The sequence below is a fragment of the Haemaphysalis longicornis genome, unplaced genomic scaffold (genome assembly GCF_048455015.1).
Source record: "Haemaphysalis longicornis isolate Haplotype H1 unplaced genomic scaffold, Haemaphysalis longicornis Haplotype H1 scaffold_4, whole genome shotgun sequence".
Lineage (NCBI taxonomy): Eukaryota > Metazoa > Arthropoda > Arachnida > Ixodida > Ixodidae > Haemaphysalis > Haemaphysalis longicornis.
Genome location: NW_027526361.1, coordinates 138,224,054 through 138,251,329, shown reverse-complemented (window position 1 = coordinate 138,251,329; position 27,276 = coordinate 138,224,054). Strand labels below are relative to the sequence as shown.

The window sequence follows — 27,276 nt, the reverse complement described above, 5'->3', positions numbered from 1 at the left end:
TCGGTTCATCCTAACATATCAACAAACCGTCGCCTTGATAACAATCGACACATTTCGCACTATTTTTTTATCTTCCCCACGTCACCAAGGGAAGTGCGCAGCACAATCCTAAATATCAAAAACACTAGTCCTGGTATCGATAATATTTCATCGTTTCACATCAAAGAAATACTTGACTACATAGTCGATGCTTTTGCGCACATTATAAACTTTGTTTTCAAGACCGGAGTCTTTCCAAAAGAACTAAAAAGAAGTAAAATTGTTCCGGTTTTTAAAAAGGGCAATACGACAATAATAACCAACTACCGACCCATCTCCATTCTGCCTTTTTTCAGTACAGTCCTAGAAAAATTAATAGAAAAGCGCCTTTCCAGTTACCTTCAAAAATATAACCTGCTATCCCCACGACAGTTTGGTTTCCGACCGCGATATTCAACTAACCTTGCTGTAATTGCTTTAACAGACATGATAAAATTTAAAATTGACGAGGGTAAATTTGTTGGGTCGGTATTTATTGATTTCACTAAAGCATTTGATACCCTTGACCACAACATACCCTTTCAGAAATTAACATTTAATGGCAACACTGGACCTCCATTACAGTTACTTCGCAGTTCCTTACTTGATCGGTAGCAGACAGTCAGTATATCGGAAGTGCTTTCACCTACAACAGTTAATAACTTTGGCGTTCCGCAAGGATCTATTTTGGGGCCAATTTTATGTCTTCTTGGTGATGATGTCTCGTAACAATATTAATGATCTTCCCAACTGTTTATCATCCGTCAATAATTGCCTCTTATATGCTGACGACACCACTGTTTTCGCTTTTGATGTAAACCTAGATATACTAACCTCAAAGCTCAATACTGACCTTAAAAATTTAATCGACTGGTGCGAAGAAAACAAATTATGCATTAATCCACAGAAAACACATTATATGGTACTCACCTCCCCTAACAGAGCGCGGTGTACCCTTTCTCCTGTTTACGTTAACACACATGCCATCTACCCATCACAACACTACAGCTTTTTAGGTGTATAATTAAACCCGTTCCTCAAATTCACTTTTCACATAACTCGCTAAAAACAAGGCTGCATATGGCATCAGGGCACTAATAAAAGCCCGCCATTACTTTTCACCACAAACTCTCATCCCTCTGTACTACGCCTTCATCCACAGTCACTTCAATTGCAGTATGGTGTCCTGGAGATTAACTTACCGCTCTCATGTAACTCCTCTGCAGAATCTACAAAATCAAGCTGCCCGAATCATCACACGCACTTCCTACAATGCTCACGTTACACCCCTTTTCTTGCAGCTGAATCTTTTACGCGTAGACGAACTCATCAAGTACAACTTGAGAATCACCGCATATCGCTTAATTAGAACTCGTAGTTTTTATATGGGATTGGCATCGATCATTTAACTAACCCAAATGTTACGCGGTTTTCACTGCAGAATATCTTCGTACTGCCAAAAGTGCGCACAAATTACGGCTCACAGACTGTGCAATTCGCTATCATAAAAGTTTGGAACACTTTACCCGTCACTGTAAAAACTGCGCTATCGCTTCCATGCTTCAAATTATTTCATACGTATCTGAACAATCATACACCATTTAACCTTCTCTCTGTACATTTTGAAGTGTTAAAGTCCTACGCATTCATTTACACCGGTGTATGCAGTATGTTTTGTATTGAAATGCTTTCCCACCGTATTCCCAGTGTTTTGCCGTGTTTATGTGTGTTAAATGTGAGTTTGCCGCTAACTATTGTATACAATATTGTACTGTGACTTTCTCTGTTATTTTTATTGTATAACTTTTGTCGTATTAATTTACTGCGTTTTTAGAATAATACTGTTTGTAGCTTTCACTACTGCTGATAAGTTTTTTTTTTCTACTCGTTAAATTACAAGGGTTAAATTACCATTACAGTGCTAAACTCTGGGACCCCTTTCTGTATAATATTTTTTCACACATTGTACACTTTGTTGCGAATAATAAACGGAAACTGAAACTCAAACTGAAACCCTAAGAAACTTCGCGGCTGCACTTAAGGGCGTAATTTCTGTTTTTTAATCTGCCCTCTGTAACAACAAACCGAGAACGGAGCACCTTCCTCGAGGCTGTGCTTTCCCGCTTTGAAGGCGACAGCCTGGCGATGCCTATTACCAACTTATTTGCTGCGACATCGAATTTTCGTCCCCTCATACGCTTCCGGTTCTTAATGGTACGGGGCAAATTACTTCGTCTGTTCATCTGCGCCTTTCCTGTTTTAGCCCCCCCCCCCCCACCTGATTAACGCGGTAAAGCAATGGTGAATTTACTTCCCCTTCCCCGCATTTGCACTACTGGCACGCCATCTGTGGGGACCTTTTACTTACTGTAGGATTTGGCAAGGCAGGCAAGGCAGGCAGGCAGGCAGACAGGCAGACAAGCAGACAAGCAGACAAGCAGACAAGCAGACAGGCAGACAGGCAGCAAGCAGGCTGACAGCAAAGCAGACAGACGGACAAACATACAGGCATTGAACCAGGCAGACAGACAGAACAAAATTTTCTCATTTAGGTAGCCCAAGAAAAACTAACGTCCTCGAAGCGAATTGTTGTGGCGCCTGTTTGGTGTACTGTGTACTTATGTCTAAATCATGGTCATGTTAGAAGGAATGAGAGTGTTTCCTTTTTGTAACTTTGTGCTGACTTTCTGTACAAAACAGAGTGACTAAATGCTGCAAGAAGTGCCAAGGCTGCCCTCATATTTATTTCATACCAAGTGTTATCGCAATCATTATGAATACACATAGAAACAACATATGAAGGATAACAGTTGCCTACCAAGAATAAAAACAAACAAACGGCACAGTCTATGCGCGACCTAAAAATAATATTGGTCACGTTTCGTGGAATGTACACCGGTTTTGTGGATTAAACCACGATCCAGGGGGACACTTGAACACCTGGGCAAAGTGCTTGTCGTTCGACGCCGGTAAATTGCAGCGTAGCGCATAAGCCGGGTAGATTCCTTCCGATCGGTAAGGCTGTGACGAACAGAATACGAAGCAGCCAGCAACGAAAAAGAGTTGCTCCCGTGAGTAACCGAGGAAACCCTGTTTATCAGGCAGCGTTTGGTATGCCAGGTGTGCCTTCTCCATGCCTGCCGTGTCCGCGAAGGCCTCAGAGAAGGCTTCGAGGGCATGGGTGGGGCTGTTGGTGGAGTCACTCAGCTGCTTTATGACGCAGTTAACACGTTTTTCAAAATTGAGCCACGAACGGTTGGTGTACCAGTTGACCACGTCTCCCGTCCTTGACATGGTACTGAACTTTGGGTCGAAGCTATGCGTGAGCTCGTGGCCTAGAATCTTGCCTATGGCGCCATAGTTTACAAATTCGGGAACCTTGGTAGCCACGAACGGCGGCATCATTATGGCTGGAGGGATGACCATGAGATGGTACATTCCATAGTAATACGCGTTCACAACAGTCATGACCAGTGGAATATCCTCGCGGTGCACCGTGACACTTGGATCCTCCTTGAGCAGCCGCTTGTACGTGTCCGACCACCGCTTGATCGCACTCAACCACGACTGCAGGAAAGGCTGCGTGAACTCGGGCAGGTAGCTGTAGAAGCGTTCCATCTCCGGCGCCGTATTCAGGTGCTCTGGTACCGCAATAACGGGAATGAGGTTGGACACGTGGTCGACGGCGGCCGTTGCAGTGCTGTTGTCGAGCCAGCCCAGCTTCACCAAGTTTTCCTTTGTGGCGGTTCTAAGCGCCTGCCATGTCTTGTTAGTCGCAGCGATGGCATCAGACAACTCCAGGCTTTCTGAGAGTAACTGACCAAGGACGAAGGCAGCAACCTGAGAAGTGGTTGAAATGAAGAAATAACCCCAGCTCCTGTTACTTTGAGTGTAGATAACTATAGAGCATCTTGAAAATTTCCATGGCACATTGCTTTCTCAAGATAATCCCCATGTTACCCAGTTATTCACCTGTTTTGGTTGTATTTAAAATAGTTACCAGTACGACTTGACGCACTGCAGCGACAGCTGGCCACGGGGTAGGACTTGTGAGTGCTACATTTTAGTTCCAATCACCTGGGGACCTTAATAATGCGCCAATATTACGACGCACGGACGGTGTCGTTTTTCGTATCATCAGAAAAAGGCGCTGCGGCCGGCATGTGCACCGAATCCTCATGTTCATCGAAACAACGTCTTATCCGGGAGCTACTGTAATTTGTTTAACCCTATACGATCTCGCCGACAAACGTGCAGCGGAATTGTTTCGGCAAAAATCTATAATCCACCTTTCACCTTAACATTGCTTCAGGGAAAACGGTGGAAAGAAAAGGGGGGGGGGGTGGAATGCATGGAAACGTTTGAGCAGCACCGTTAGCTTATGCGTTGTGTTTGTGCCATAATGCCGACGCCGGGGCGGCCGCTTTTCTGGTGGAGGGGAAAAGGAACAACGCCCGTGTGTACAAGATTTCGGCGCATGCTAAATATCCCCAGGTGTCAAATTTAATCCGGTGCCATCCAGTAAAGCGCGCCTCATTGCCTGCAATGCGTCTGCGGGTTAAACCCTACAATCAATCAGTCATGCTGCCGACGCAGGTGCGTTTATGAGTTGTGTACACTGTGGGGTGTTTATGTAAAATTCGGATTTAAAATATGCAGCTGAGATTTGGGAATTCGATAATGCGGCTACATAGTCTACCCCTTGAAGTAGGTCCTCGAGCAGAGTAGCGAACATGGTCGAAAAAATTACCGATATTACGAGCTAGCGTTTTCTAAACGATTTAGGTAGAATATGACATTTTACGAATATAATTGCCGCGCCAATGAGGGTGGAAAATTTACCACTTTTGGCAATTTGGAAACGACGCCTTGTTCGGATGCCGTGTTCTTGTGTTATCATCGAGTTTCCGCAGGACACCGAACTTTTCTGCGATTGGAGAGCTTTTTTGGTGCACTTTCAGTATTGGCACCAGTCGTCTATTACCGCTGCATATTTTGTAGCTACCAATATAGGGAGCTAACGCCACAGCGTAACGCGAATAGATTGGCCTAGCACCATTTGCCTACTTGGCGTATGCACCTTTGGCGTGTTACTGATGACGAAGGAGCGCCTTCTCTTACGGCCTGGCGAGTGAGCTCATTTCGCCTGCACCTGCCTTCGCCCTGCTGCGTTACAGTTCCGATTGCCATCTCCCGCCCCCCCCCCCCCTACGCCCTCGTACTGAGGTGATGTCTATCTCCTTTGAAATACCCATAAAATGAATCTTGGAGTTGAGTATTCTAAGAAGTTTCACCGATACGTTCGAAACCCCCTCACCAACAGTTTGGCAACTGTACAAGTATAAGTAATTTTTCGCCCTCCTTAAAGACCTTGCAACATTTTCTTTACATTTCTTTCCTCCTGAGTGCTTTCAGAACAAGTCAAGAAACACTCAGGACTTAGTAAAATGTGTAACAAGTTACGTCATCCATTACTGCGTTATGCTTATTAGGTAACGTAGAAGCATGCTCAAAACATTTCACTAGTTCCTAGTCTTGGCGTTCTTCGGCCGCTGGAGCTACGTAATTTCTGCCGTGCAGCGGGTATTTGCCGGCATTATTTTATTTGCCGCAATAATCGAATTCGATAGCCACTTAAAAAATGGCAGCGTATCTTATCCTTTCGTTGCAAATCTCGCCGAAAGATGATAGTCGTCTGGCGCCACTGCAAAGTAAATGCGTCCTCCTCTTTCCTGCTCACCTCTCATGCTGCTCGTCTCCCATCACCCTCATCTCAAGATGACATGCCAGAGGTTGGCTAAAGTCAATTTAAATTTACCGTGTTCCACTGCTCCAAGCAGGGTGTCTCGATAAATGCGCCTGCCGTACGGCTGCGACGCGTGTAGATTGAGGAACCCTACTACAATGTTTTTAAAACCACGAGCGTTCTAATCGGAACGTGAATCTTATTAGTGGAACCTTTCGTTGCTATTGCCATTTGATTTGTTAAATGCTGCCAGCAGGTAGCGCTGGCAACAGTAGGCGAGGGGTTTCCGTCGTTGATGTAGTATTTATACGCTATCGCGAAAACCAAGCATCTATGAATTTTTCAATAAAAGAACGCTGCTAATAAAATTTATGAATTGATTTTCTGCCTTATATCTGTGTAATGTCTTGTTCTTGTTGAACAATGTTGACAAGTACGAACACTGCGACCGGGCTTAGACGTTTAGATTTGGCTGTGAGTCTATAAGACTATTGTGAAAATTTTGTTTCATTTTGGCCGGGTGGCTGAATCGAGTCACGAGGAGACAGGAAGACCAAACTTTCTCCATTTTTAGTTGCCCAAGAAAGACTAACGTCTTTAAAAATGCCTGAAAAGTAAAACAGGAACGGAACATGCATCTTCTGCGACAAGAAAATTACGCAGTTACGGTCTCAGCTGGCAATGACTGTATCTGTTGAGGTGCTTCCAGACGCGGAGGACAGAGTGACTGGAAAATCGCAATATTATGAAGAAGTTGTAAGTCGTTCCAAGATCGAAATATCTGCAGAACGACAGCATACGTGATTTCCGACTTTTTTCTGAGAGTGGTGTTACATCGTGAAGAGCGAAAGCGAGCTCGGCGGCGGAGTTTTATGACGCTTGGTTCAAAAATTGCCAATGTACCAATGTTGCGATTGGTACCCATAACAATGTTGGAAGAGCGGAACCATTGTGCAACCTCATAAAAAGCGTTAGAAAAGTTGCACTTCTATACAACAGACGTTATTCGAGATTCACTGGTGGATCTTCATATTCTGTTAGCATCCCATCCCTCCCTTTCGCGAACGTGGAGCTCCAGTCTATGCGCACACCTGCTCAGGCTTTCGAAGCACGTACCAAGGAGATTCAAGGTTCATACCCCAGAGTCTAACAATATACCGTATCCAAAACAGTACGGGTTCCAGTTATTTCTCTTTTTCTTTCTTCGAGCAGGTTACGGAGTATGGAGACTTATTTTTTATATGAACAAAATGAAGAAAGTATCTTGCAGTCTTGTTTTGTACTGTTTTATTATTGCAACGTAATTTGTCATGTGTAGCATCAGGTTTAAGATGCGACGCTTTCACCGCAGCGCCATCTGCGTGTTAGCGCTCGCCGGCGCTCACTCCGTCGCCGTGCCAGCTGTGCGTGGGTGCGGGTTAGCGCGCAGCTTGCGCTCGGATAACACATGCCATGCGCTGCTATGCGCTGCTCTCTCTCATTCCGCTGCATATAAACGCAGTACCTGCGCCGCTCCGCTCAGTCGTTCCGCCGCCGCTCCGCCGATGGCATCCTCCGATGACCACCGATGATTTGAATGGAGACTAACAGGCCTGCTATCGCGATGGTCGGCGCAACCGTAAATAGCACCAGCCACCCCGATAAAAATTTACACCATCTCCCCGCTAGGGGAACTATGGGGTAGATGCGACGCATCGGGGGTGAACATACTGCGTAAAATATATACACACAACAACAGTGGAAACGCTAACATAACGGAAACGCAACGGAAACGCAACGGAAATTCCAGGTGCGTCGCATCTACCCCACGGTTCCCCTCGCGGGAAGATGGTGTAAATTTTTATTAGAATTCTTTTCTGGTGAGTAACGCCAATGGCATCAGTTAAGCTCATTGATAACGCATTCGACTCTGTGTACCCTGTGCATGCGGAGGACGTGCCGCTAATGTTGTACGCTATATTCTAGACTGCTCTGCTGCCTCCTAGTTCTTTTCTGCAGCGTTACGTGCCCGGCCGGTGGTTGAATCCCGGGGAAAATGTTGGCAATTCTACCAAAGCCGCACTTGTTTAACTTTTTCTCATTCGCTGGATTGGCATATGCTGCACTTCCTCCTAACCCCGCAGGAAATGTTCTTGACATCGTCTTCTCCAACTTGACCTCCTTAGACCTTAAACACGCTCGAGAAGCCCTTGTTCCGGTCGACCCGTGGTATGAACCATTCACTGCCACGGCTTTACTACCGGTTGCCTATGAGCGGCGCATGGACACCCCATTCTTTGATTTTCCCCGTGGCGATTACAATGCCCTCTACATAACGCTCCAGGAGACGAATTGGGAGCCAGTCTACACATCGCATAATGCAGACGCAGAGGTGCAGCTGCTCACAAAAATTGTCCAAAAAGCAATGAACGAGCACATACCAAAAAAGTCTAAGCGCCCTCATCAATTCCCTTTCTGGTTTAGCAAAGAACTCCGCAGCGCGCTGCGCAGTAAGCGTCGATTCCACAAACTAAGGAAAGCTAAAAACGACACGTCCGCCGACACTAACTTCAAAGAACAGCGCTCACTTGTGAAAGTGCTGCTCGCTCGCGACAGAAAACATTTTTCCGACTTCACAGAATCTTCGCTTACCCGATCCCCGAGCGACTTCTGGGGGATCTTTAGTACGCCCACAAGAAAGGCCCCTGAGCGGATTACTCTGCAGGATGGCGACACCATCGTTTCCGACCCAGCCAGCATTGTTGAAATATTCCCAAAACACTTCTTGTCCGCGTACTCCTCGTCACGCGACAGCGGCTTCCCGCTTCGGCTCGCGCAGATAGGTGATGTCATACACACGCCCAACATAACCGTTGAGGATGTCACGGCTGCTATCCGCAGCCTACATTCGAAGAAATCCTCAGGCCATGATAACATCCCATGCTTCATTGTAAAAGGCTGCTCTGCCATTTTCGCGCCGTTGCTCTGCCACATTTTTTGTCTCTCGCTTCAAGAGCGGCACTTTCCGACAAATTGGAAACTCGGCGTTGTTTTTCCTCTCCATAAGTCCGGAAATGCGTCGGTGCCTGGGAACTATCGACCAATATCTCTCCTTTGTTCTTTCTCAAAAGTTTTCGAAAAAGGAGTACACCGTTATCTCTTGTCCAAAATCCGGCCCCTCATTCATAGTAATCAGCATGGTTTTATACCTGCCCGGTCCGTCGAATCAAACCTTGCCTGCTTTCTGAGTGACGCCAGCAAGTACATACTTTCACGTCAACAAATGGATGCCATCTACTTCGACTGCAGCAAGGCCTTCGACCGCGTAAACCATGATTTGCTCCTTCGCAAACTGTCTGCTTATGGCTTGGCTCCTGCTTTCTGCGAGTGGTTTGCAACCTACCTCAAACAGAGAACAAACTTTGTTCAGTACGCTGGTGCTAAGTCTTGCAGCTTCACTGTACCGTCCGGGGTTCCCCAGGGCTCTATTCTGGGTCCTTTATTGTTTAACTTATTTGTGAATGATGTGCAGTTAATTATAAAGCATTCATCTCTATTGCAGTTTGCAGACGACATGAAACTCTATCGCGCAGTGGGATCACAGGCGGACTGCGCCCAGCTTCAACGCGACGTACAAGCCATCTCCCTCTGGTGCAAAACTAACTACTAAGATTTGAATCCATTGAAGACCGTTACAATTACATACACTCGAAAAACCTCTCCTTTAACCTTCCCATACCACCTCGACTCTCTGACAATAAGAAGAGTAAGCGAAACACGTGATTTGGGCGTTCTGATGGATCCGAAACTACAATTCACACCGCATGTTAACTACCTCGCACGCTCATCTCTTCGGACTTTGGGCGCTATCTCTCGTGCAACAAGGGACTTCTCAGGAGGTTCGTGTTTCCTTGCTCTGTACAAAGCCCTTGTACTCCCAAAGCTGGAGTTTGCATCGGCAGTCTGGAACTGCATGAGTGCGTCGTCGTCTTTGCGCTTGGAAAGGGTTCAGAAAAGGTTCACGCGCATCTTCTCTCGCCGCTACATCCTACACGAGAAATACGCTTACAAGGATGTCATCAAGCGGCTGAAGCTCGAAGAACTGCAATCTAGACGCACAAACCGCGATTTAGTGTTTTTGTTCAAGTGTATCCACTCCAGATTTGATACTCCGCATGGCCAAGCCGCATCCCAATAAATTTTAAACCAATGTATGGCTCAGCATGAACGTCATGATTACGACCAGGACGTATTTGGTAATGGTGCAATGTTATTTCCCTAATCACAACCATTATATTGATAACCCACGCGCCTAAGGGTGATCACTATAACAAAAGCTTGATGTGGGCGAGTTGGTACATACTGCTAAAAAAAATAATCGGCGCTAAAACAGGGACGAAGAAGAAACACGTAACACACAACATGGTGCCGAACTTCCAGCTAGAATTTATTAAAAAAAGATGCTGCTTATATACCCAAAACTAAAATACTAAAAGCCTTGTGACGACAAAATGCATCACATTTCTAAGAACGCTACTTATCTGTCAGTGATATGGACGGAGTACAAACGCAGTTATCCCCTGCCTGTCTGATAAAAAGAGCTTCCATTATTTCACGCTCAAGCTTACCACTTGCTTTCCGCAAAAACTTTGTCCAATCTAGCAGGGGCCCGATTCCCTTCTTTTCTGATTTCGAGCGTGTGTGAAGCTCTTCTACAAAAGATGAGGCGAAAAGATAGCCCAGACGAACTAAACAGGCCGACGAGGAAAAAGGTGCACGTCATACCGTCTATACAACGAGTGTCGCACAATGTAAAGAAAATGGCGCAAAGATACGGGGTAAATATCGTTTTCAGTGCCCCAGAAAAGCTGTCAAAAGTTTGCCCTTGGATGAGCAAAAGTCAGAAGAAAAAATCCGAACACTGTGCAAAAAACCACGCTGTTCGCTACACAGACTGCAGCAAGGGTGTAGTTCATGAAATTCCCCTCAGTTGCAAAAAAGTGTACATTGGGCAGACTGGAAGGTGCTTCCATGATAGGGCTATAGCACAACTGGACAGTTGAAAATAAAGCTGGTGGCAACCTATCTGAGCACTGCAAAAGATGCAAGTGTAGCCCCCTGCTAGATAGGACAACGTTTTTTCGGAAAGCAAGTGGTAAGCTTGAGCGCGGAAATATGGAAGCTCTTTTTATCAGACAGGCAGGGGATAACTGCGTTAGTACTCCGTCCATATCACTGACAAATAAAGAAGTATCGTTTTTAGAAATGTGATGCATTTTGTCGTCACAATGCTTTTACTATTTTAGTTTTGGGTATATAAGCAGCATCTTTTTTCAATAAATTCTATTTGGAAGTTCGGCACTCTGTTCTGTGTTACGTGTTTCTTCTTCGTCCCAGTTTTAGCGCCGATTAATTTTTTACAAGTTGATCACTATAAATTTCAACCCAATTTGTGCTTAACCATTACTATATCACGATTGTGACCAGGAAGCACTTTTTTGCACCACGTGAATCCAGTCATCAGGACCTTAAGTTTGATACCTTACTCACCTTGGAGGCATCATTTTGAATGTAACCCAATCTGTGACTAGCTATGACTCTCAAGACGCGGTCAAAAATTAAGCTAAATGTGCGTCGCCTCTACTGTATTTTTGAAAAAAAGCTAAACGCGCGTACATATGAATAATGTCATGACAGGTTGCAAGAGGTTGCCCAGTTAAACAACACGTAAACATGTGTGTTGCACATGGGTACGCAATGACATGTTCAGTGTATTTTTGCGATTTTTTTACGTGTGGCGCTGATCCCCGACGCCAGCAGCGGCACCGGTTCTAGGTTGAGCCTCTGTGAACAATGTAATCATGAAAACAAAAACAAACTCTCATCAACGCCTTGAGCTTCACAGACTCGTTGGAACAGTTGGGCGTGCACCAATGCGTTTTTTTTTGGCGATGCAGAACATGAATGGACGGGACCCTAACGATAAACCGCTTTGATGTGAATGAACCTAGCACACGTCACCTTGCTCAATGTTCTTTGTGTCTCCCCTTGCGTCCTAGCCAAGGCTCGAGCCGGAATCCTCTCCTTACTGTACACGCAGAATATATCAAGGGGTTGGTATCCAATGCATACTGAACCTTCCTTGTAAGCGGTGGTAGACCTCAGTGTCTTGCAAGTATAGCGTAATAAATCTGCAGCGGACTTTTTTTTACGAACACACTGGAGTTACGAGTTCATGACTTTCTTATTAGGCGCGAGAATTTTTGCGCACGAGTTTGCGCCCGTCCGTTTCGTGAACCCGCATGAATTTTCTAAACTCTGAATTCATACAAATTCTATGCTCTTTTTTTAGCCCGGCTGAGTTGTGAGTCCGTTTTTAGTTGTGTGCACGAGCGACTTCTGATTGCGATTTGGGTTGTGAGTACATTTTGAGTTCTGAGTCCATTTGAGTTTCGAGTTAAGTTTGAGTTTTGAGTCAATTTTTAGTTATGAGCCCGAGTGACTGCTGAGTCTATTTTGAGCCCGAGAGAGTTCTGAGTCCATATAAGTCCTGAGTGCATCTTGAGTTCTGAGTTCATTTTATTTCGGAGGCCAAGTGAGTTCTGAGATTTGCGCTCACTGTTTGTGTACGTGCAAATGTGTTGTCAATGAGGAGTGAGAGTTTCGCCGAGTGGTCATAAAAAAATAACTTTGTGAGGAGTTTGAGTGAGCTGTGCCAACTTTGGTGAGGTATGTTAGGGGTACAAAAATAAACGACTTCTTATGCTACCACCTGACAGACATGTATGAATGAGAGCATACTAGGCCAGCCTCGCACGAAATCGTGTTGAGACATCTGTATCTCGCAACCAACACCGGTTTTATGTTCCTGCTAAAAGGTTTATGCAAATGGTATGCTTCAAACACTGGAGTTCTTCTTGGTAACTTTACGCTTCGCACCCTGATTACTTCTATTCTCTCTTCTGCGTGGTCCTTTTTTTAAGCGAGGTGCGTGTCAAACAGTGCTTGGGCGCCCCTGAGACGCTGTATCCACATTGCATTCGTGGCTGCCCCAGTCTCTTGCAACAGGCTTGATACGGCTTCGGCCCAATGGGCGGAGCTGAAGCAAGCATGGGTGGCAGGAGGCAATAAGGGTAACGCTGGCGAAAACGTATGCTGCACATACTGCATGAAAGATGAGCAGCCTTGTTGTGGGGATTCATCAGCCCAGGACTCCAACACCGAACGCTATATGGGTAGGGGATGGCGCTCAATCTTTGCCGGCCCAATGGGGCAGTGATGGACGATTCAACTCCCCAAGAGCAGAAAGTACGGTGGTGAGCCTATCTGGTGGTTGTAGAACACCCACACTCAGTGGACGATCTTTGGAAGGGGGCGATTGCATGCCGCGCAATTACAGCGGTATTGGGTGAAAATGCACAAGGTTTTCTGGTGTGCGCTTGAAAACCTGTTTGTATGAAGCTGCGGACATGGCGTGGCACCAGCAGGAAATGTTGAGCGGCGGGGCGAAAGTATCTTTTGTTTGTGTGCAGCAGTAGGCTAGAGTGGGTGGACTTGTCCTTCCACTTCTCTCACCTCGTGGGTATTGTCTCGGGCAAACTCGTGTGCTCATCACCAGACATGTAAGCATGGGCAGGCGCCATCAGCACATGGAATAGGAAATTGTGGATGCCTGAAATGTTAGAAAACGGTTTTCTTGGGCGGAAAGAAGTCAATATGAGGATGTTCGACAGGCGACGTGGAAGCCTGTTATCATTGTCTAGGTAGCCGCGTCATCATCGTCAGCTTCCGAGGGCCGGACGGTGGTGATGCAGGATACAGCTAAGGCTTGGCCGTTTCCTTGGCCACCCTGCTGAACTGGGTGCATACGGCATAGAGTTTCATACTAATATATATTAGATGGAAATCTGGCGCCACTTTCTAGGGGAGCCGCGCTTCGGCGAGCGTTCTGTCATGTACCGCGCAGGCACGTTCTACTTGTCCTTGACACGGCTCATAAACAGGCTGAAAAGTTGGCTCTGGCTGCAAAAATCAACAATATTACTGCAGAAGGATCATGAAATTTGTTCTGTTATTATAAAATTGAACCTCCAAAAATATTATTCATGAGTGATTATGTAGAAGCTTCAGGCACAATGAACAAGAAAAATGCTACCGTTTTTTTTATTTTGGCTTCGAGACAGAAAATAAGCCATGTGGCTAGCTAAGCCAAATAGGCGAGGAACATCGCTAGTGGCAATGGCGCCACCCAGGGCGGCCAGCGACTGCAACGACAGATTTTCCTCTTGCATATATTTGTATGAAACTGTATGGCATGCAGAGCACGTTGTGTGCGCATTGCTAGCAGCCATTGTGACGACGTCGCTAGTCCCAATTTTACGGTGAGATGGGCTGGAGAACTGTCGGCGTCGGTGGTGCAGGCCGTATCGGCGGGTAAACGTTCGGACGGGGCGCGCGGCCTTGCCTGGTTGTTGTCCCTGTGCATGTTCTTTGGGAGGTAGGCAGAATTATAACATGCACAAATATTTCCGCCAGCACCAGTGCTTTAAAGGGAGAGGTGTGGGCAGTGGGTAGTTTTCCAGGCAGGTGAACTCGAGGCCGCCGCGTTGCGCAGTGGAGGCGTAGCGAAAGCCACCTGATTCTTTGCGGACACTGATCTTCTGCATCGTATTGTTAACACAGATTTTAAAAAGGTCGATTTCTTGAAGTGTAGAAAAATGCTCAGGGCAGCCGGGATAGCTAAGTGTACGGGAATTATGAGGCTCCGCATTTCGGAGCGAAGCAGGATGTAGAAGGGGACGTGGTAGGCGATGTGGCTGAAGATCAGGGATGTACAATAAGTGTGTCTCGCGTGTAAAAATTAGGTTCGCCGCGCAGTCATCCTCCTTAGAAAGGGCTTGGCAAAATCATCTTGTGAATTTTTGCGCACTTTCACAGATGCAGTTTTCTTGCGATTACCGATGTTGTACGTAGAACTCAGAGGTGCATTCAGATGTAAACATACTTGCGCCACTACGAAATGAAGGCCATATCCTCTAGCTCACTTTAGTAGCCTCAACACAGCTGAAAATACTTATCCAGATGGCAGACATGGCGGAGAAGAGAACACTCGAACCTATAAATTCCAGTATTCTATATGTGTAGGTGTGAACGCACATATTGACGTCGATATGTCTCCGCTACGATTTCGGGCGAATGATACATTCAATGCTATATCAAGCCAGAGAAATATTAAGCTTATTTATGTGAAAATATGGCTCAATTTTACCTTGGCGTGGGTCAAAGCGAGCAAAGAATTTGTGTTTGTAGTACTCAGCGTCTTTTGAGCCTCATTATCGCAAATGATGAACCGAAAAGGAGAGTGTGCTTTCGTGCATATGAACGTTACAATGTCCCTGCATTGTTATTTTATCAAGGAGTTCAGCTCTGGCTAATCGAAAAGCCGGGACTAAAATATTTGCGACTATTGACATCTTTCGGTAATGCTGCAGCACATGTTTCTTGTGATTGTGGTTATATCGTTCATCTATCTTCGCGAGGTGGAGATTTTAAAGGTAACGTTTAGCTTGGTATGAACAAAGATTTGCTCATAAGTTGAATCATGATAGCCAATATTGTGACTGATTCTGACAACTTAACATCTGTACCGCCTTCGAGTATTTAGAAAATTGCATGTGTTATGCCCCCCCAAAGCGACTAGCTCCAGTGATTCACCCTTCGCCCATCCTCCAGGTTTACTCAAGCTGTTCATCCGACAGCTACCCAGGTAAATGTTACTTCCGAATACTGCCACATAAATTCGTCAAAAGCAGCACGATGCCCGCCGTCAACACTCTTTTCGACGTATTCCTTACACCAGAAAAAAGAGCGAGAAAATTTACGTTCGTTCTTTAATTTCTGCGTTCATCTGAAACCTGCATAACTATCAACTTGAGATTTTTTGAAGACGGTGGGCCCGTTCTGACTTGACCAAATATTTCCCATCGTCTCGCTTCCTTAGGAGTGGTTGCGCCGTTATACCAAGTCCTAAATAATACTAGTTTCATTTTGTTTTATTTTTGTGGTGAAAGTTCTTTTTAGCACCGGGTATCCGTTATTGTATTATTTGTTTAACGTCTTAACAATAAAGGCAATCACTCATAATTGTTGCTATTTTGGGTGTTTCCAGCGGTGCACAATTAGGTTCTCATTCCTAAAACGGCTGTCTAATATCCAACCCTCTGCCTGGTTCCCTGCGACGCTGTCTGCGTGGTATGCTATATGTCAGTATAACCAGTGTATCCAGACATGGAATAATAATCACTCAAGTGTTGAAATTGTACGGGGAGAAGAAAGTAAATGAAAACGATACACACTTTTTCCATTAGCTCCCGGCAATGGTGGGCTGACCTAATGCGGCCAGAAGGGCCGAGGCAGTCCATCAGCGGACGCGATGTTCCAGCGTGGACTTGCAGGATGATGTTCCAGCCGCCAAAAAGGACTACGTCGACATGGCGGGTGCGGTTGTTAGAACGCAGCAGTCCGCGAAGCAACCGAGCGGTGCCATTTGTTGTGAACACGAGCTCGTCTTTGTCGATGTTGCGGTCTTGTGGCAAGTGCTTGTTTATTGCACGCAGCCAGTCGTCCAAAGAGGCTCGGCCATTCGTGTCGTTGGCCAGAGCTTCAATACTACGGAAACTTCTCTGGGACAACGTTTCGCGCAAAAAATAAGCGTGGATTAAGATGTTTACCCACACGCTTTCTATGCGCTCTGCCACGGTTAGCGCGGTCTGCGTGCTCGCGGAGCTCGCTGCGACAGGGATGCAGCGCTGCAGCGTGGAAGCTTCGAATTCGTCTTGATGCGTGGGACCTTCAAAAGAGAAGGCCAAGCTGTATCGTCTGTCTGTCTTCAGGTACGGTGTCAGCGTTAGGGCGAAAGGAGTACTAAGCCCATAGTCGAGCGGCAGGCCCAACAGAAACTCCATGACGTCGAAGTTGCCAGGTAAACTGAAGGATGGCCAGGTGAAATTAAACTTCTCGAAGACGTCAAAAAGAACCTGCAGAAGAGGTGAGAGGAAATATTCTGCGTATGTCTTGCAAAACATTGCAAAATGCATTGCAAAACAATGCCGCTGAAGCCCCAAGGGGCTTCAGCGGCATTGTTTTGTTACTACCAAAACAATTATACCCATGCTTATACCAATGCTAAAACAAAGTTTCCCAAAAATGCAGAGAACCCTGCAAAGTAGGTGGTCTCATGTATAATTAACCAGCTGAGGCAAGCCTTGGGGAATGGCACTACATCTGAATTGCTAGAGGGGAGTCTGCGGCATTAAACGAATATTTAATCGGCCTTCTGAGTTTTATCAGATATGTAAATGCTTTCACTCCCCTATTTCATTGAACGGAAATTTTAAACTTGGGCTCCGGTGTAAGACGTCGCACTATGCAGGCTAATTCATCTGCCCCCCCCCCCCCCGACGTATTGTGGTGTACTCGACAAACACCCCTACGTTTCTGAGCGTGCTAATACTTCCGATAATGACCAAGCCAGTACTACCACGTCAGCGGAAACGCTTTAAATCCGCGCTAACCGTTTTAGAGAAATAAAATTAAGAGCCGTTCGAGCGAAATAAAATGACCCACGTGTTTGTGCTATAATGTGGCGAATGGTGTGATGGCAAGGGAGGTTTCAAATACATTCAAAGAGATCGTAGTGTGTATCAGGTGTAATAAATGCAATCTACTCTGGGTGTCTCCTACATCCGTTTGTCACTACTGGGTAGCGCGATAAAGCTTCGGGTTGGCTTCAAATAACACCTATAATTAACGGCGGAGCCAAGAGGGTTAGTTCGATGTCAGAAAAATCCCCGAAATTATTCAAGCGGTGCCGACACGTCTACCTTCCTTCTGCATTTTGACCTTTTTTGAACAAGCTGCTCACTTTCCGAATCGATGTTAGAATATGCAAAAAAAGTAAGAAAATTAGGTAAACAACTGAAATTGAAATGCTCTTTGCATGCAGGCTGTCACAAATTCGACGCAAGAAGTGAGCACACAGCCTGGCACCCGTTCGATGCGCTAGTCCCAAGCAAGTGCCCCGGGCAAAAGGCGCGAGTGTGGGCCGCATCCCCGTAACAGTGCAGCCCTGCCTTCTTTATTCATTATCATCCTCAACACACTCCCAGGCTGACAAGGTGCGCAGGCCCAGCAGTGTGAAAACAAATGAGAGACTGCGGTGTACACACAAATGCACTCATGTACGATGATAAAAACAGGTAGTTAGATGCACACTAAGAAAGTCAACGGGACACATACGCCGCACCTGACAAGGAAGCAAAAGTACGCGTAGAGATACCATCTTGAGCATATGGTCGCGCAACCACAGTTCGCCGACACAAATAAGGATGCGCCGCTACAGGAAGCAGGACACAACCGCAGATCAAGGTAGTTCCGCCCGCCGCGGACCATATCCTGGTACCTAGTCATCCAGAGCACCAGACACCCCAGGAACAGGTCTCCCACTATCATCTTATTCACGTTTCTCCGGCAAGGTTCCTTCAGTCGCGGCTGCGAACCCCCTTCACTATCCTAATTGAAAATTCCTATGGATGACTGAAAGGTTGCGCTTGTAAGCAAGCCGGTACTCCTGGTCATGGCAGGAAGTAAGATGATACCCGGTGTCTCAGTCGCCGTACTGGTAGCATCCTGGCCCGCTGTAGCCGCCGTATCGTAGAACGCGCTCTTCTCGGGCTGTCGCCTCAGACTAACGGGCTCATTCTTGCACCCGTGGCAGGGCTGTGCCTGTGGCAGAAGCATGTCCCCTGCTTGTGCCGGTGTGCCCGTGGAAGATGCATGGCTGTTAGCTGCTCACAGGTGACCACTCCTTGTCGTAAGCTAGAACGCTGATCAGTCTGGTGAGCTGCACCACTGTGACTCCGTTTACAGGATCGCGACAGCAGACAGGCGCCCTTCTAGGTCCCTTTCAGGGAGGCGTTCAGCGCCGCCATCGAAGCAGCCAGGTTGCCCTTCACGCGTTCGCCACAACCAGGTTCACTTGATGGCTCGCGTGACCAGAACCGGAGCGCAGGGCGCCGACTGGAGAGGGGTGCCAGGATGCGCTGACGCCAGCAGAGATGCCAACGGAGAAGCCAGCGCCCGGTGCAGCACTGTGACCATCGTGCAAGTGAGAACCTCGCCCGCTCACGACGCCCAACGATCCCGTGCTCTCTTAGCAAGGAATCCCGTCGAGCGGCAGTGATGGCCGAATTGACGAAGGACATCAGACTGGACGGGTCCGGGTCAGCCGCATCCTCACACAACGTGGTCACGGGGTCCTCGAGAGCCGGCTCCGTGGGCACCCGAGAGGACAGTAGAGTCAATGAAAGGTTGGCTGGCGGGTACATTCAGTCGAACCTCGAGACAATCCGTTGCCTTCTTCGCTAGTTCCACTGGACAATGATACTCTTCGGCAGCTATGAGAACGATTGAATGATCAGAAACACGGCTCCAATGCAGCGGGAACGTTCGCCGTCTTGTCAGCCTCCGCGGTTAACTCGCTCTCATCGGAGGGCCCCGCGGTCTTGCAGTGCGGGTTGACGCCGCAGTAATGGTTTTGCGCTCCGGTGCTCGAAGCAGCAGCCAGCAAAAAAAACCAAGGAGGTTGTAGCGAAGCAGACTTGCGTGCGGATATGCGCGACCCTTTTGTCGTACTCGTACCTCTTGATTACTGCTGCTTCGGTTCTTTGTTTCTTCGTTTATTGATTCTTTCTTTCTTAGTTTATTGTTTTAATAAACTATATTCTCTTCCTCTCTCCTGACCGCGTGCACCTAATATGAATCGTCCATTCACAGCATGTACCTCTTTACTAAGAGGCATAACCCTGGCTGTGACAATGTGTTTTATTGCCTGCCAGAAAACTTGAATTCCCCCCCCCCAAAAAAAAAATCATGGTGTGATACTCCAGCGGGTGGAAAAGGTAGGTGAGCCGGTAGACCTGGCATCGCAAAGGAGCTTCAAAATTAGGCTGCTGTACTTTCCTTGCAAAGAGTAAATCTGAGCTCAGAAGCTGGTGCCAGATCATATTTGCTCATGGGTCATCTAGAGGTAATATTTATTATTCAAAGCGGCTAAGATTAGCAAACGTACAGTGCGACGGGTATTCCTGGTACATTGCGAGAAAAGGAGGGATCGATGTGATTTTAGACACTGAAACTCGTTCTTAACGCCCTTCCTGACCTTACCCATTACGAAGACCCGAATTTCCTACATGCTGTACGCGTTTTTTTTAAATTAAGGGTGGCCTGGCAATGAATATGGAAAATGGGGTGTACACTCCAATGATATCACGTATCTACAACAGGTCCTAATCATGACTGACTTGTTGCCACCACCACGTCCTCTTACCGTACCCCACTTACGGCCAAGTAGCCTCCACCATCCCAATAAAAGTTATTGACTTCAGTTCTATTTGAAAACACCCCTCAATACCGAAGCGCGTACGAGCGACAGCTCTCGGCTGCGTAACCGCACCCATTGCGCATCAGAACTCCCCACGCGAAAGAAGCGATAGGCGCACACTAACGTGTATCGCTTAGCACTGCATATCTCGGCGGGAATTCAATTGAATAAAGCTCTTGCACGCGTTTTGAATAAAGCTCTTGCTCGACCATTCAGTTACTTGAATACATGGGTTGCAGTACGTCAGGAACGAGCAGAAGAGAAACCAATGCGACCGCGTTTGTCCTGTATACTTGTCTTGTAAATCGCTCACACCCCTCCTACAAGGCCAGCGAGCTTACCTATCACATATACGCAGTCGGTCGTTTTTTGACCAAGCGCTACTATACACGTTCTCCAGCCGATAAAGCAGTAGTTGCTCCCATTGGTGAGCCAGGAAGCATATAGCGTAATGAGCATTGTCCTACTAGACGTGCGAGCTACCACTTTCAGGCCTCCTAAGTATGCCCGTAATTTGGCAGTGAGAATGACAGAATGCGTTAGCAGGAGGTCTGAGAACATTGTAAAGGCGCTGCCGTCTTCGAGGTATGCCCGGACCCATAAGTAAACTGTATCCTTGCGATCCTAAGTACACAATGGTCAGTCTCGTATTTGTCGTCGACAGCAGATCTTGTTGCATCGTGTTTTATCGCGTGGCATTGATGCTTTCAGTGACTTCAATACAAATGTATGAGGAAAAACAGCGCACACAACTTGGTTGAAACTTCATCAGCGGCCGGTATATACTCCTAGCACTGCCGGTGGCTAGTGGCCCCATTAAGAAACGTGGTGCCTCAAGCGGAAGCTTTTGTTCCTAGATCCCCCTTCGGCTAGAGTGTCGCAACGAGAAAAGCAAAAGGGACACTGCTTATACAAAGCTCACCTTCATGTCATTGCGGTTAGTTTCGTACACCTGGCGGCAGACCTGGTAGCCAATCACGCTCCTCTGGGTTGATGCGGGTAGCGAAGGTGCTGGCGGACGTTCGAGCAGGTCAAACAGGAACACCTGCAAACGATAGCTGAGCAGTGCGAATTGGTCGCCGTTGGGGAATGGGTGGTTTTGCTTCCAGTAGCCGCACACATGCTCGTAAAAGTTGTCGCACGGATCGACTTTCCTGTTCAGGCTCGAGGACAGCTCCTGGACGTAGTCGTAGCATTGGGTCGGGTGGTCGCACGGCGGGTAAACCACATCGGCAATTTCGTCCATGAAGTACCTGGAGGCGCCGTAGATAGCTCCCAAGAAGAGCACCAGGGCGGGTTTCAGTTCGTACATGCCCTTCTCCACGTTGGTGATGGTTCTTGGAAGTGAAGCTCCGCTGGACGAACTCGATGCCGGTGGCTACAATGGAAAATGGCGCACGATTAGAATGATGCGAATCGCGATGCCAAGACCTAATGGGAGTTGTTGACATGAAGATGAAGACACAAATTGTTCTCACTGAGGAATTGACCCTGGCCGTGCTGTTAAATATGCGAGTTACCATTTACGTCGATGTTTCAATGTTATATGAGATTCAATGCATAAAGTTCAAAAATGAAAGATTTATTTATATTTTCTTCAGGAACAAGGCAGAAGTACATACCTCGTTTGAGAAGTCATGTCGCCTGAGCCTAGAAGTAAATTGCTATAGGGTTCCAGCCTATTTTTGTGCTGAAAGTAGCAGGTGTGAAACAGACGCATATTTTGGAAGGAACGGGTAATTGAATTTGTGTAAAATCCAACAACACGAAGACGCGTTATGAGGTTTGAAAATATTTGATGGTCTAGGTTATCTTTTCAAAGAATAGGCGCTACTTAAAAAAAGATGAATGACTCTGGTCAACATTCGGCATTCGATGGCTTTTGTAACGAAAAGAGAAAGAGAGAAAGAACCTTTATTAGAAAAATATGACGAGTGGTCACGATCGAAAAAAGGAATGGGGAGGGAGTGTAAGAGAGAAAGAACAAATGCTGGTTGATCTCAGTAGCGTCAATAACTGGCAAGTTGTTGGAATATGCCATTCTGGGCCAGTTGGTGCTGATCGCAACAGTGATCGCAATACAGCCACGTTTATGCAGGTTTTCAGTCGCGAAAGCTACACTACGTTACCTAGGGCGCTATCCGCGGCGGCACCAGTTTTGACCTTGAGAGCTAGAGGTCAAACCACACCCATTTCGGCAAGCGCCCGGCGTGGAGCAGCGGATATCGGTCCGCTGAGACAGTATTATTCTTGGATGAAACCAGTGCGAACTTAACGAAAGACAAAAGAAGTGGAGAACAAGGACAGCCGCTGCTCCAAAAACGTAAGTTTATTACCAAGAAGGGTGATACAAACACATAACCCAAAACAATAAAAAAAACTGGGCCCATCTCCCCACGAGGGGGGACTCGAGTAAATGCGTCGCGTAGGGTGTGGGTGTACTGCGTTAACGTTAGTGTTTGGGGGGTGGTGGTGGGGTGGTAGTGAATGTGTTAACTATTATTGCTTATTACTATTTAATATTATTATTTCTTCCATATATTAATTATTACTTTCGTGATTTTGTGACTCGAGTCCCCCCTCGTGGAGAGATGGGCCCAATTTTTCTTTTTTTGTGACGCAAGAAGTGAAGGCAAGGAGTAGGTTGTTGTAAGTCGTTATTTATTTATTTGTTGCTGTTGTCGTTGTATTGGACGCTTAGAACGACGGCTTCGGGGTCGCTAAAGTGTACTGTTAAGGGGTCTTTGAGCAGTGGTCGTGTGTTGCAGCAACTGGTGAAGACGAGATTGATGCTACTGCTGCCGTGTATCAGCAGCTTCTTGACGTAGTTTGAATGAGTCAAGGATATAAGGCGCATTCGTACCCTTTGATTCTGTGTCGCTTTTGTGGCGCAGTGGGAAGAGCACCATGTACCTCGCGTTCCGCCCACAGGCTCGTGGGATCGATACCTGGCGCCGATAAGTATTATTTTTTTTATATAGTGTAGGGGGAGGGGTGGGGACCTGTTGTTGAGAGCGAGGAAGGTAGCGTGATGCGGGAGAGGAGGAGTGGGGGAGAGGGCGCACCTGCGCGCTGAGCTGTTGCGGATGTATGGCGGACGCTACATGTGAGTAAAGAAATGCTCTGCATTTAAAAACACTGCGCATGAGGAAAACAAGTTTACAAAAGCTATGGTGATAAGATGACTACATAGACACGGGCTACAGGCAATTCCCACCCAGATATCCAATCTCTTTGGGATGCTGCAAGGATGGAGACCAGTTTATTGATAGACGAAGACACACGTTTGCTTGGCTGACACAATTGTTTCGTCTTTTTACTATGCGGAATGCTTCCATATTGTCGCGGAACGTCGGTAAACGGTAAACAAATAAAATATCAGTCGCAGGAAAATTTGGTGTGCACATACAAAGATGGGATGATAGGTGGCCCTTTGATGATAATTCATGCTCTCTCAAACACACTTTAATGCAACTTGTGTTCCTCTTCCTCTGTATTTAATTCGCGCTGGGTTCGTCCAAGAACATGTCTTTTCAACTAGCCCGTCTTACAACACTTCTGGTGAGAGGCAGGCGAGAAGGGAACGGAGACGTGCATGGGACCCGTGTCGCCACCTGGCATAGCACCCGGCATGGAGCAGAGGCAGGATGGCGGGGAGATAGAGGCGGCAGGGGAGAGGAAGCCGAGAGACGAGCGTCTCCCTATTCGCACGTCACGTGGGAACAATTTTTATTTATATTTTGCAAGCCGCCTACCACCAAAAAATAAGAATTTTTCGCCCGCCTACGCCTTAGCTTAAACAAGGAGATCATGCTCGAACGATTACAGTGCTGCAGCGCAGCTTGCGCTGTCCCTGGATCAGATGATTCTGTTGTATGGTAGCATAGACGAGGCATAGCAAGCTACCCGCATCGCTGTTGGCTAATCTGTGGTGCAGCGATACATCTGATAAATATTGTAGCCAACATGTGTCCGCGGAGTCACACGTGAAGTTATTCTTGGTTGATTCCTCTTTTCGACATCAATACTTCGGGAAGTGGTATGCTGAAGCTGACTTATCTCCCCTATTTACTTTTTTTGTAATTCAGGTAAGGAGTCTGATATTGCTCCACAGGGAAAAGCTCTAGTTTCTGTGCGCTCTATCACACGGAATGATAACCGCTGAGCAGTTCTCGAAGAACCATCGGGTTGTTCAGCGGTAAGGGCTACTCATTGAAAAATGCATATTTCAGAAATGCACAGTTTGCTACTTTATAGTAGAATACAACAGCAACGTTCAAGATAGTGTGGTGATATAAAGCAGTGGGCATACAGCTAATCCTGGATGTAACGAACTTGGCAAAATCTCGCAATTTTTAGTTTTATCCAGGTTTTCCTTACATGCAGGTTTTGAGTTAAGGCTCGCGGGAATGAAGGCGAAACTAAACGAGAATGCTAGACATCAGTGAAGGTGAACTCACCCTTATTCTAGAGTAGAAAACTGCGTTATTTGCACCTTGTGCTTTTGAACGAGCTATTTTGGGTACTACACGGCGCTCCAAAGAGGCGAGGCTAGTTATTCCCGGATCCACAAGCGTAACCTAATTATCCGTTTTGCCTTTCGGAACTTTTTGGATCCGAACGGATTCAAAGAACCAAACTTATGCTAAAACTGGTGCCTTTTCGCGAGCTTAATGTTCACTTCCGCACGCAAAATTATTGTGAGTGTGCTAGCTGGTTTACTGCACCGGGCCGAAATGGCATTTACTTGTTTGTCTTGAAAAGAGAAAAGGTTTCGTATTCTGGCGGCAGAAGTTATCACTGACGAACGAACACCTCAGATAGACATGGCAGTGGAGATGAGCGACTGCACGCCGACAGGTAGGCCTTCAACCTCAAAACCTGTGTCGAACTGACACCGCACTCAGGCCTGGGAACGCACGGCCGTTTGCGGTGCAGGTGAAACAAGTGGCGTGTGGCTACCCTTGCAACGCGGTTCCACGCTAGAAAAGCGAAACCTCAAGTGGGTGCTATGGTAGCCATCGGATGGCGCTAAGGGCTCCATTTATCATCAGCGTCTTAAAGAATTATGCTTTCAGTGATTCTAGGCGTTTTTGCAGCTTCTGGCACTACAAAGTAGTGCTATGATGATGATGGTTTGATTTTATTGGCGCAAGGCCGACATGGGCAAAGAGCGCCAAACACAAAGTGATTTGATGAGGAGAGAACACGAAATAAAATCAGTTAAAAACTATGAGCACGGCTGGTGTAAAGGGCCAGGGTGAAGAACAAGAGTGGTTAAAAGATAAATAAGGTGGCTGGGGTATAGAACCAGGGGTAAAGCTATGGGTGGTATGAGATGAGTTGTAAGAAGTGAACTTCTGATAGGAACTTAAAGGTGCGCTGAACAGAAAACATGGCATCATCTCCTAAGAAGTATGATGGATGTGGTGGAATATATCGTGTGTGTAGTTGAGGGAAGTGTTTGCGTCGTGTAGTGTCTAGTGCCTTACATTGTATGAGGATGTGCATCATGGATAGGGCCTCTCCGCACCGTCTGCAGAGGTCTTGGAGATCTAGTGAGAAGGTGCGAGTGTGTTGCATGAGTGTGCCCTATCCGTAATCTAGCCAAGGCGACTTCAGTGTATGTATTTCGTGTGTCGGTGGTGTATGGTCCCTAGTGTGGCTTTATTACGTGTAACTTGTTGTCTGTTTGTTCGCTCCAGTGTGTTTGCGATGTTTGGCGAAGTTGTTGTCTAATGTGTGGTTTCACGTCGGTGTAGGGTAATGTGGTTATGCCTACTGTATTCAAGGTGTAGCAGCAGCAGCCATTCGATCCGCTGCTTCGTTCCCGGCTATACCACAGTGGCCAGGGACCCAGCAAAGGACTAGTTCAAATTTGTGGACATACGCAGAAAGAATACCCTTGAATATTAGATTTACAACGTGATTTTTTGAAGACTTTGTTGACGACAACGCCCGCACAACACTGAGGGAGTCTGTATATATAATGGATTGTGGGATGTGACTTTGAAGCATATGATTAACAACAAGAAGTACACCATAAGCCTCTGCCGTAAAGATACTGGTATTACTATTAAGAGTTCTAGTGACATTAAGGCCGGGCCCATGCGCCGCGAAGGGCACAGAGGTGGCAGTTTTAGAGGCGTCCGTATAAAATTCAGAAAATTGATACTTCTGCTGCAAATACAAGAAGTGCTGCAGAATTGCACATGTGGGAGCTCGATTTTTATCTACATGTGTGAAAGATGTGTCGCATAAGACAGGGCGGAGATGCCATGGTGCTATAAAATCTGTTTGAGAACTTCGTATGGTGTCTAAAAACTAGACAGAAAGCTCTGACGCTTCCTCTCTAACTCTGTAAGAGATTGGCGCAGAGAACGATGGTTGGTTTAGGAGTAGTGCAGTCATAGACGTATCATAAAAAGCTGATTTAAAATGATGGTGTCGCATAGATGAAATTTTAAAAGCAAAAAGGAGATCTGCGTATGCTCGCTGATGTTGTAGGTTCCACTTATTACACTCCACATAGAGGCTTTCGACCGGGCTAGTCCGGAAAGCGCCACATGCCAGCCGGAGCCCCAGATGAAGCACTGGGTGCAGCATTTTGAGGGATGTCTTACTTGCTGACCCATAAACAACACTTCCATAGTCCAATCGTGAACCTATCAGGCTAGTAAAAACACGTAAAAGAAGTTTTTTGTCAGCACCATATGAAGAGTGGGAGAGAACCTTGAGGATATTCATAGCCTTTAAGCATTTATGTTTAAGTTGTTTTATATGTGGAACGAACGAGAGCTTTTCGTCAAGGACTACACCTAAAAACTTGTGTTCATTTCTGACTGGAATTGACACACCATTGAGTTTGATGTCTGGATCCGGCTGAATGCCACGCCTTTTCGGAAACAAAACACAAGTACACTTGACTGGATTAAATTTAAAACCATTGCTATCTGACCAGCGAGCTAGCTTGTTAACACCAAGCTGGACTTGACGCTCGCAGATAGACAGGTTACAAGACCCAAAGGATAATTGCACATCGTCTACATAGATTGAGCAGGAAATGGTTGGTGGCAGCGCCTTCCGAAGAGAG

At 46.6% G+C, this 27,276-nt stretch overlaps 1 protein-coding gene across 1 annotated transcript in view; it reads right to left on the bottom strand.

Moving 5' to 3' along the window:
* Positions 1–2,892: 2,892 nt before the first annotated feature.
* The window catches only part of LOC144180029 (endothelin-converting enzyme 1-like), a 34,681-nt gene continuing 10,297 nt past the window's right edge, over positions 2,893–27,276 (bottom strand). The window contains exons 3-4 of the mRNA XM_077708436.1: positions 21,106–21,561; positions 2,893–3,858 (exon numbers count right to left, since the gene is read on the bottom strand). Of these exons, the coding sequence (XP_077564562.1) occupies positions 2,893–3,858; positions 21,106–21,561 (1,422 nt within the window). The remainder of the gene's footprint in view (positions 3,859–21,105; positions 21,562–27,276) is intronic.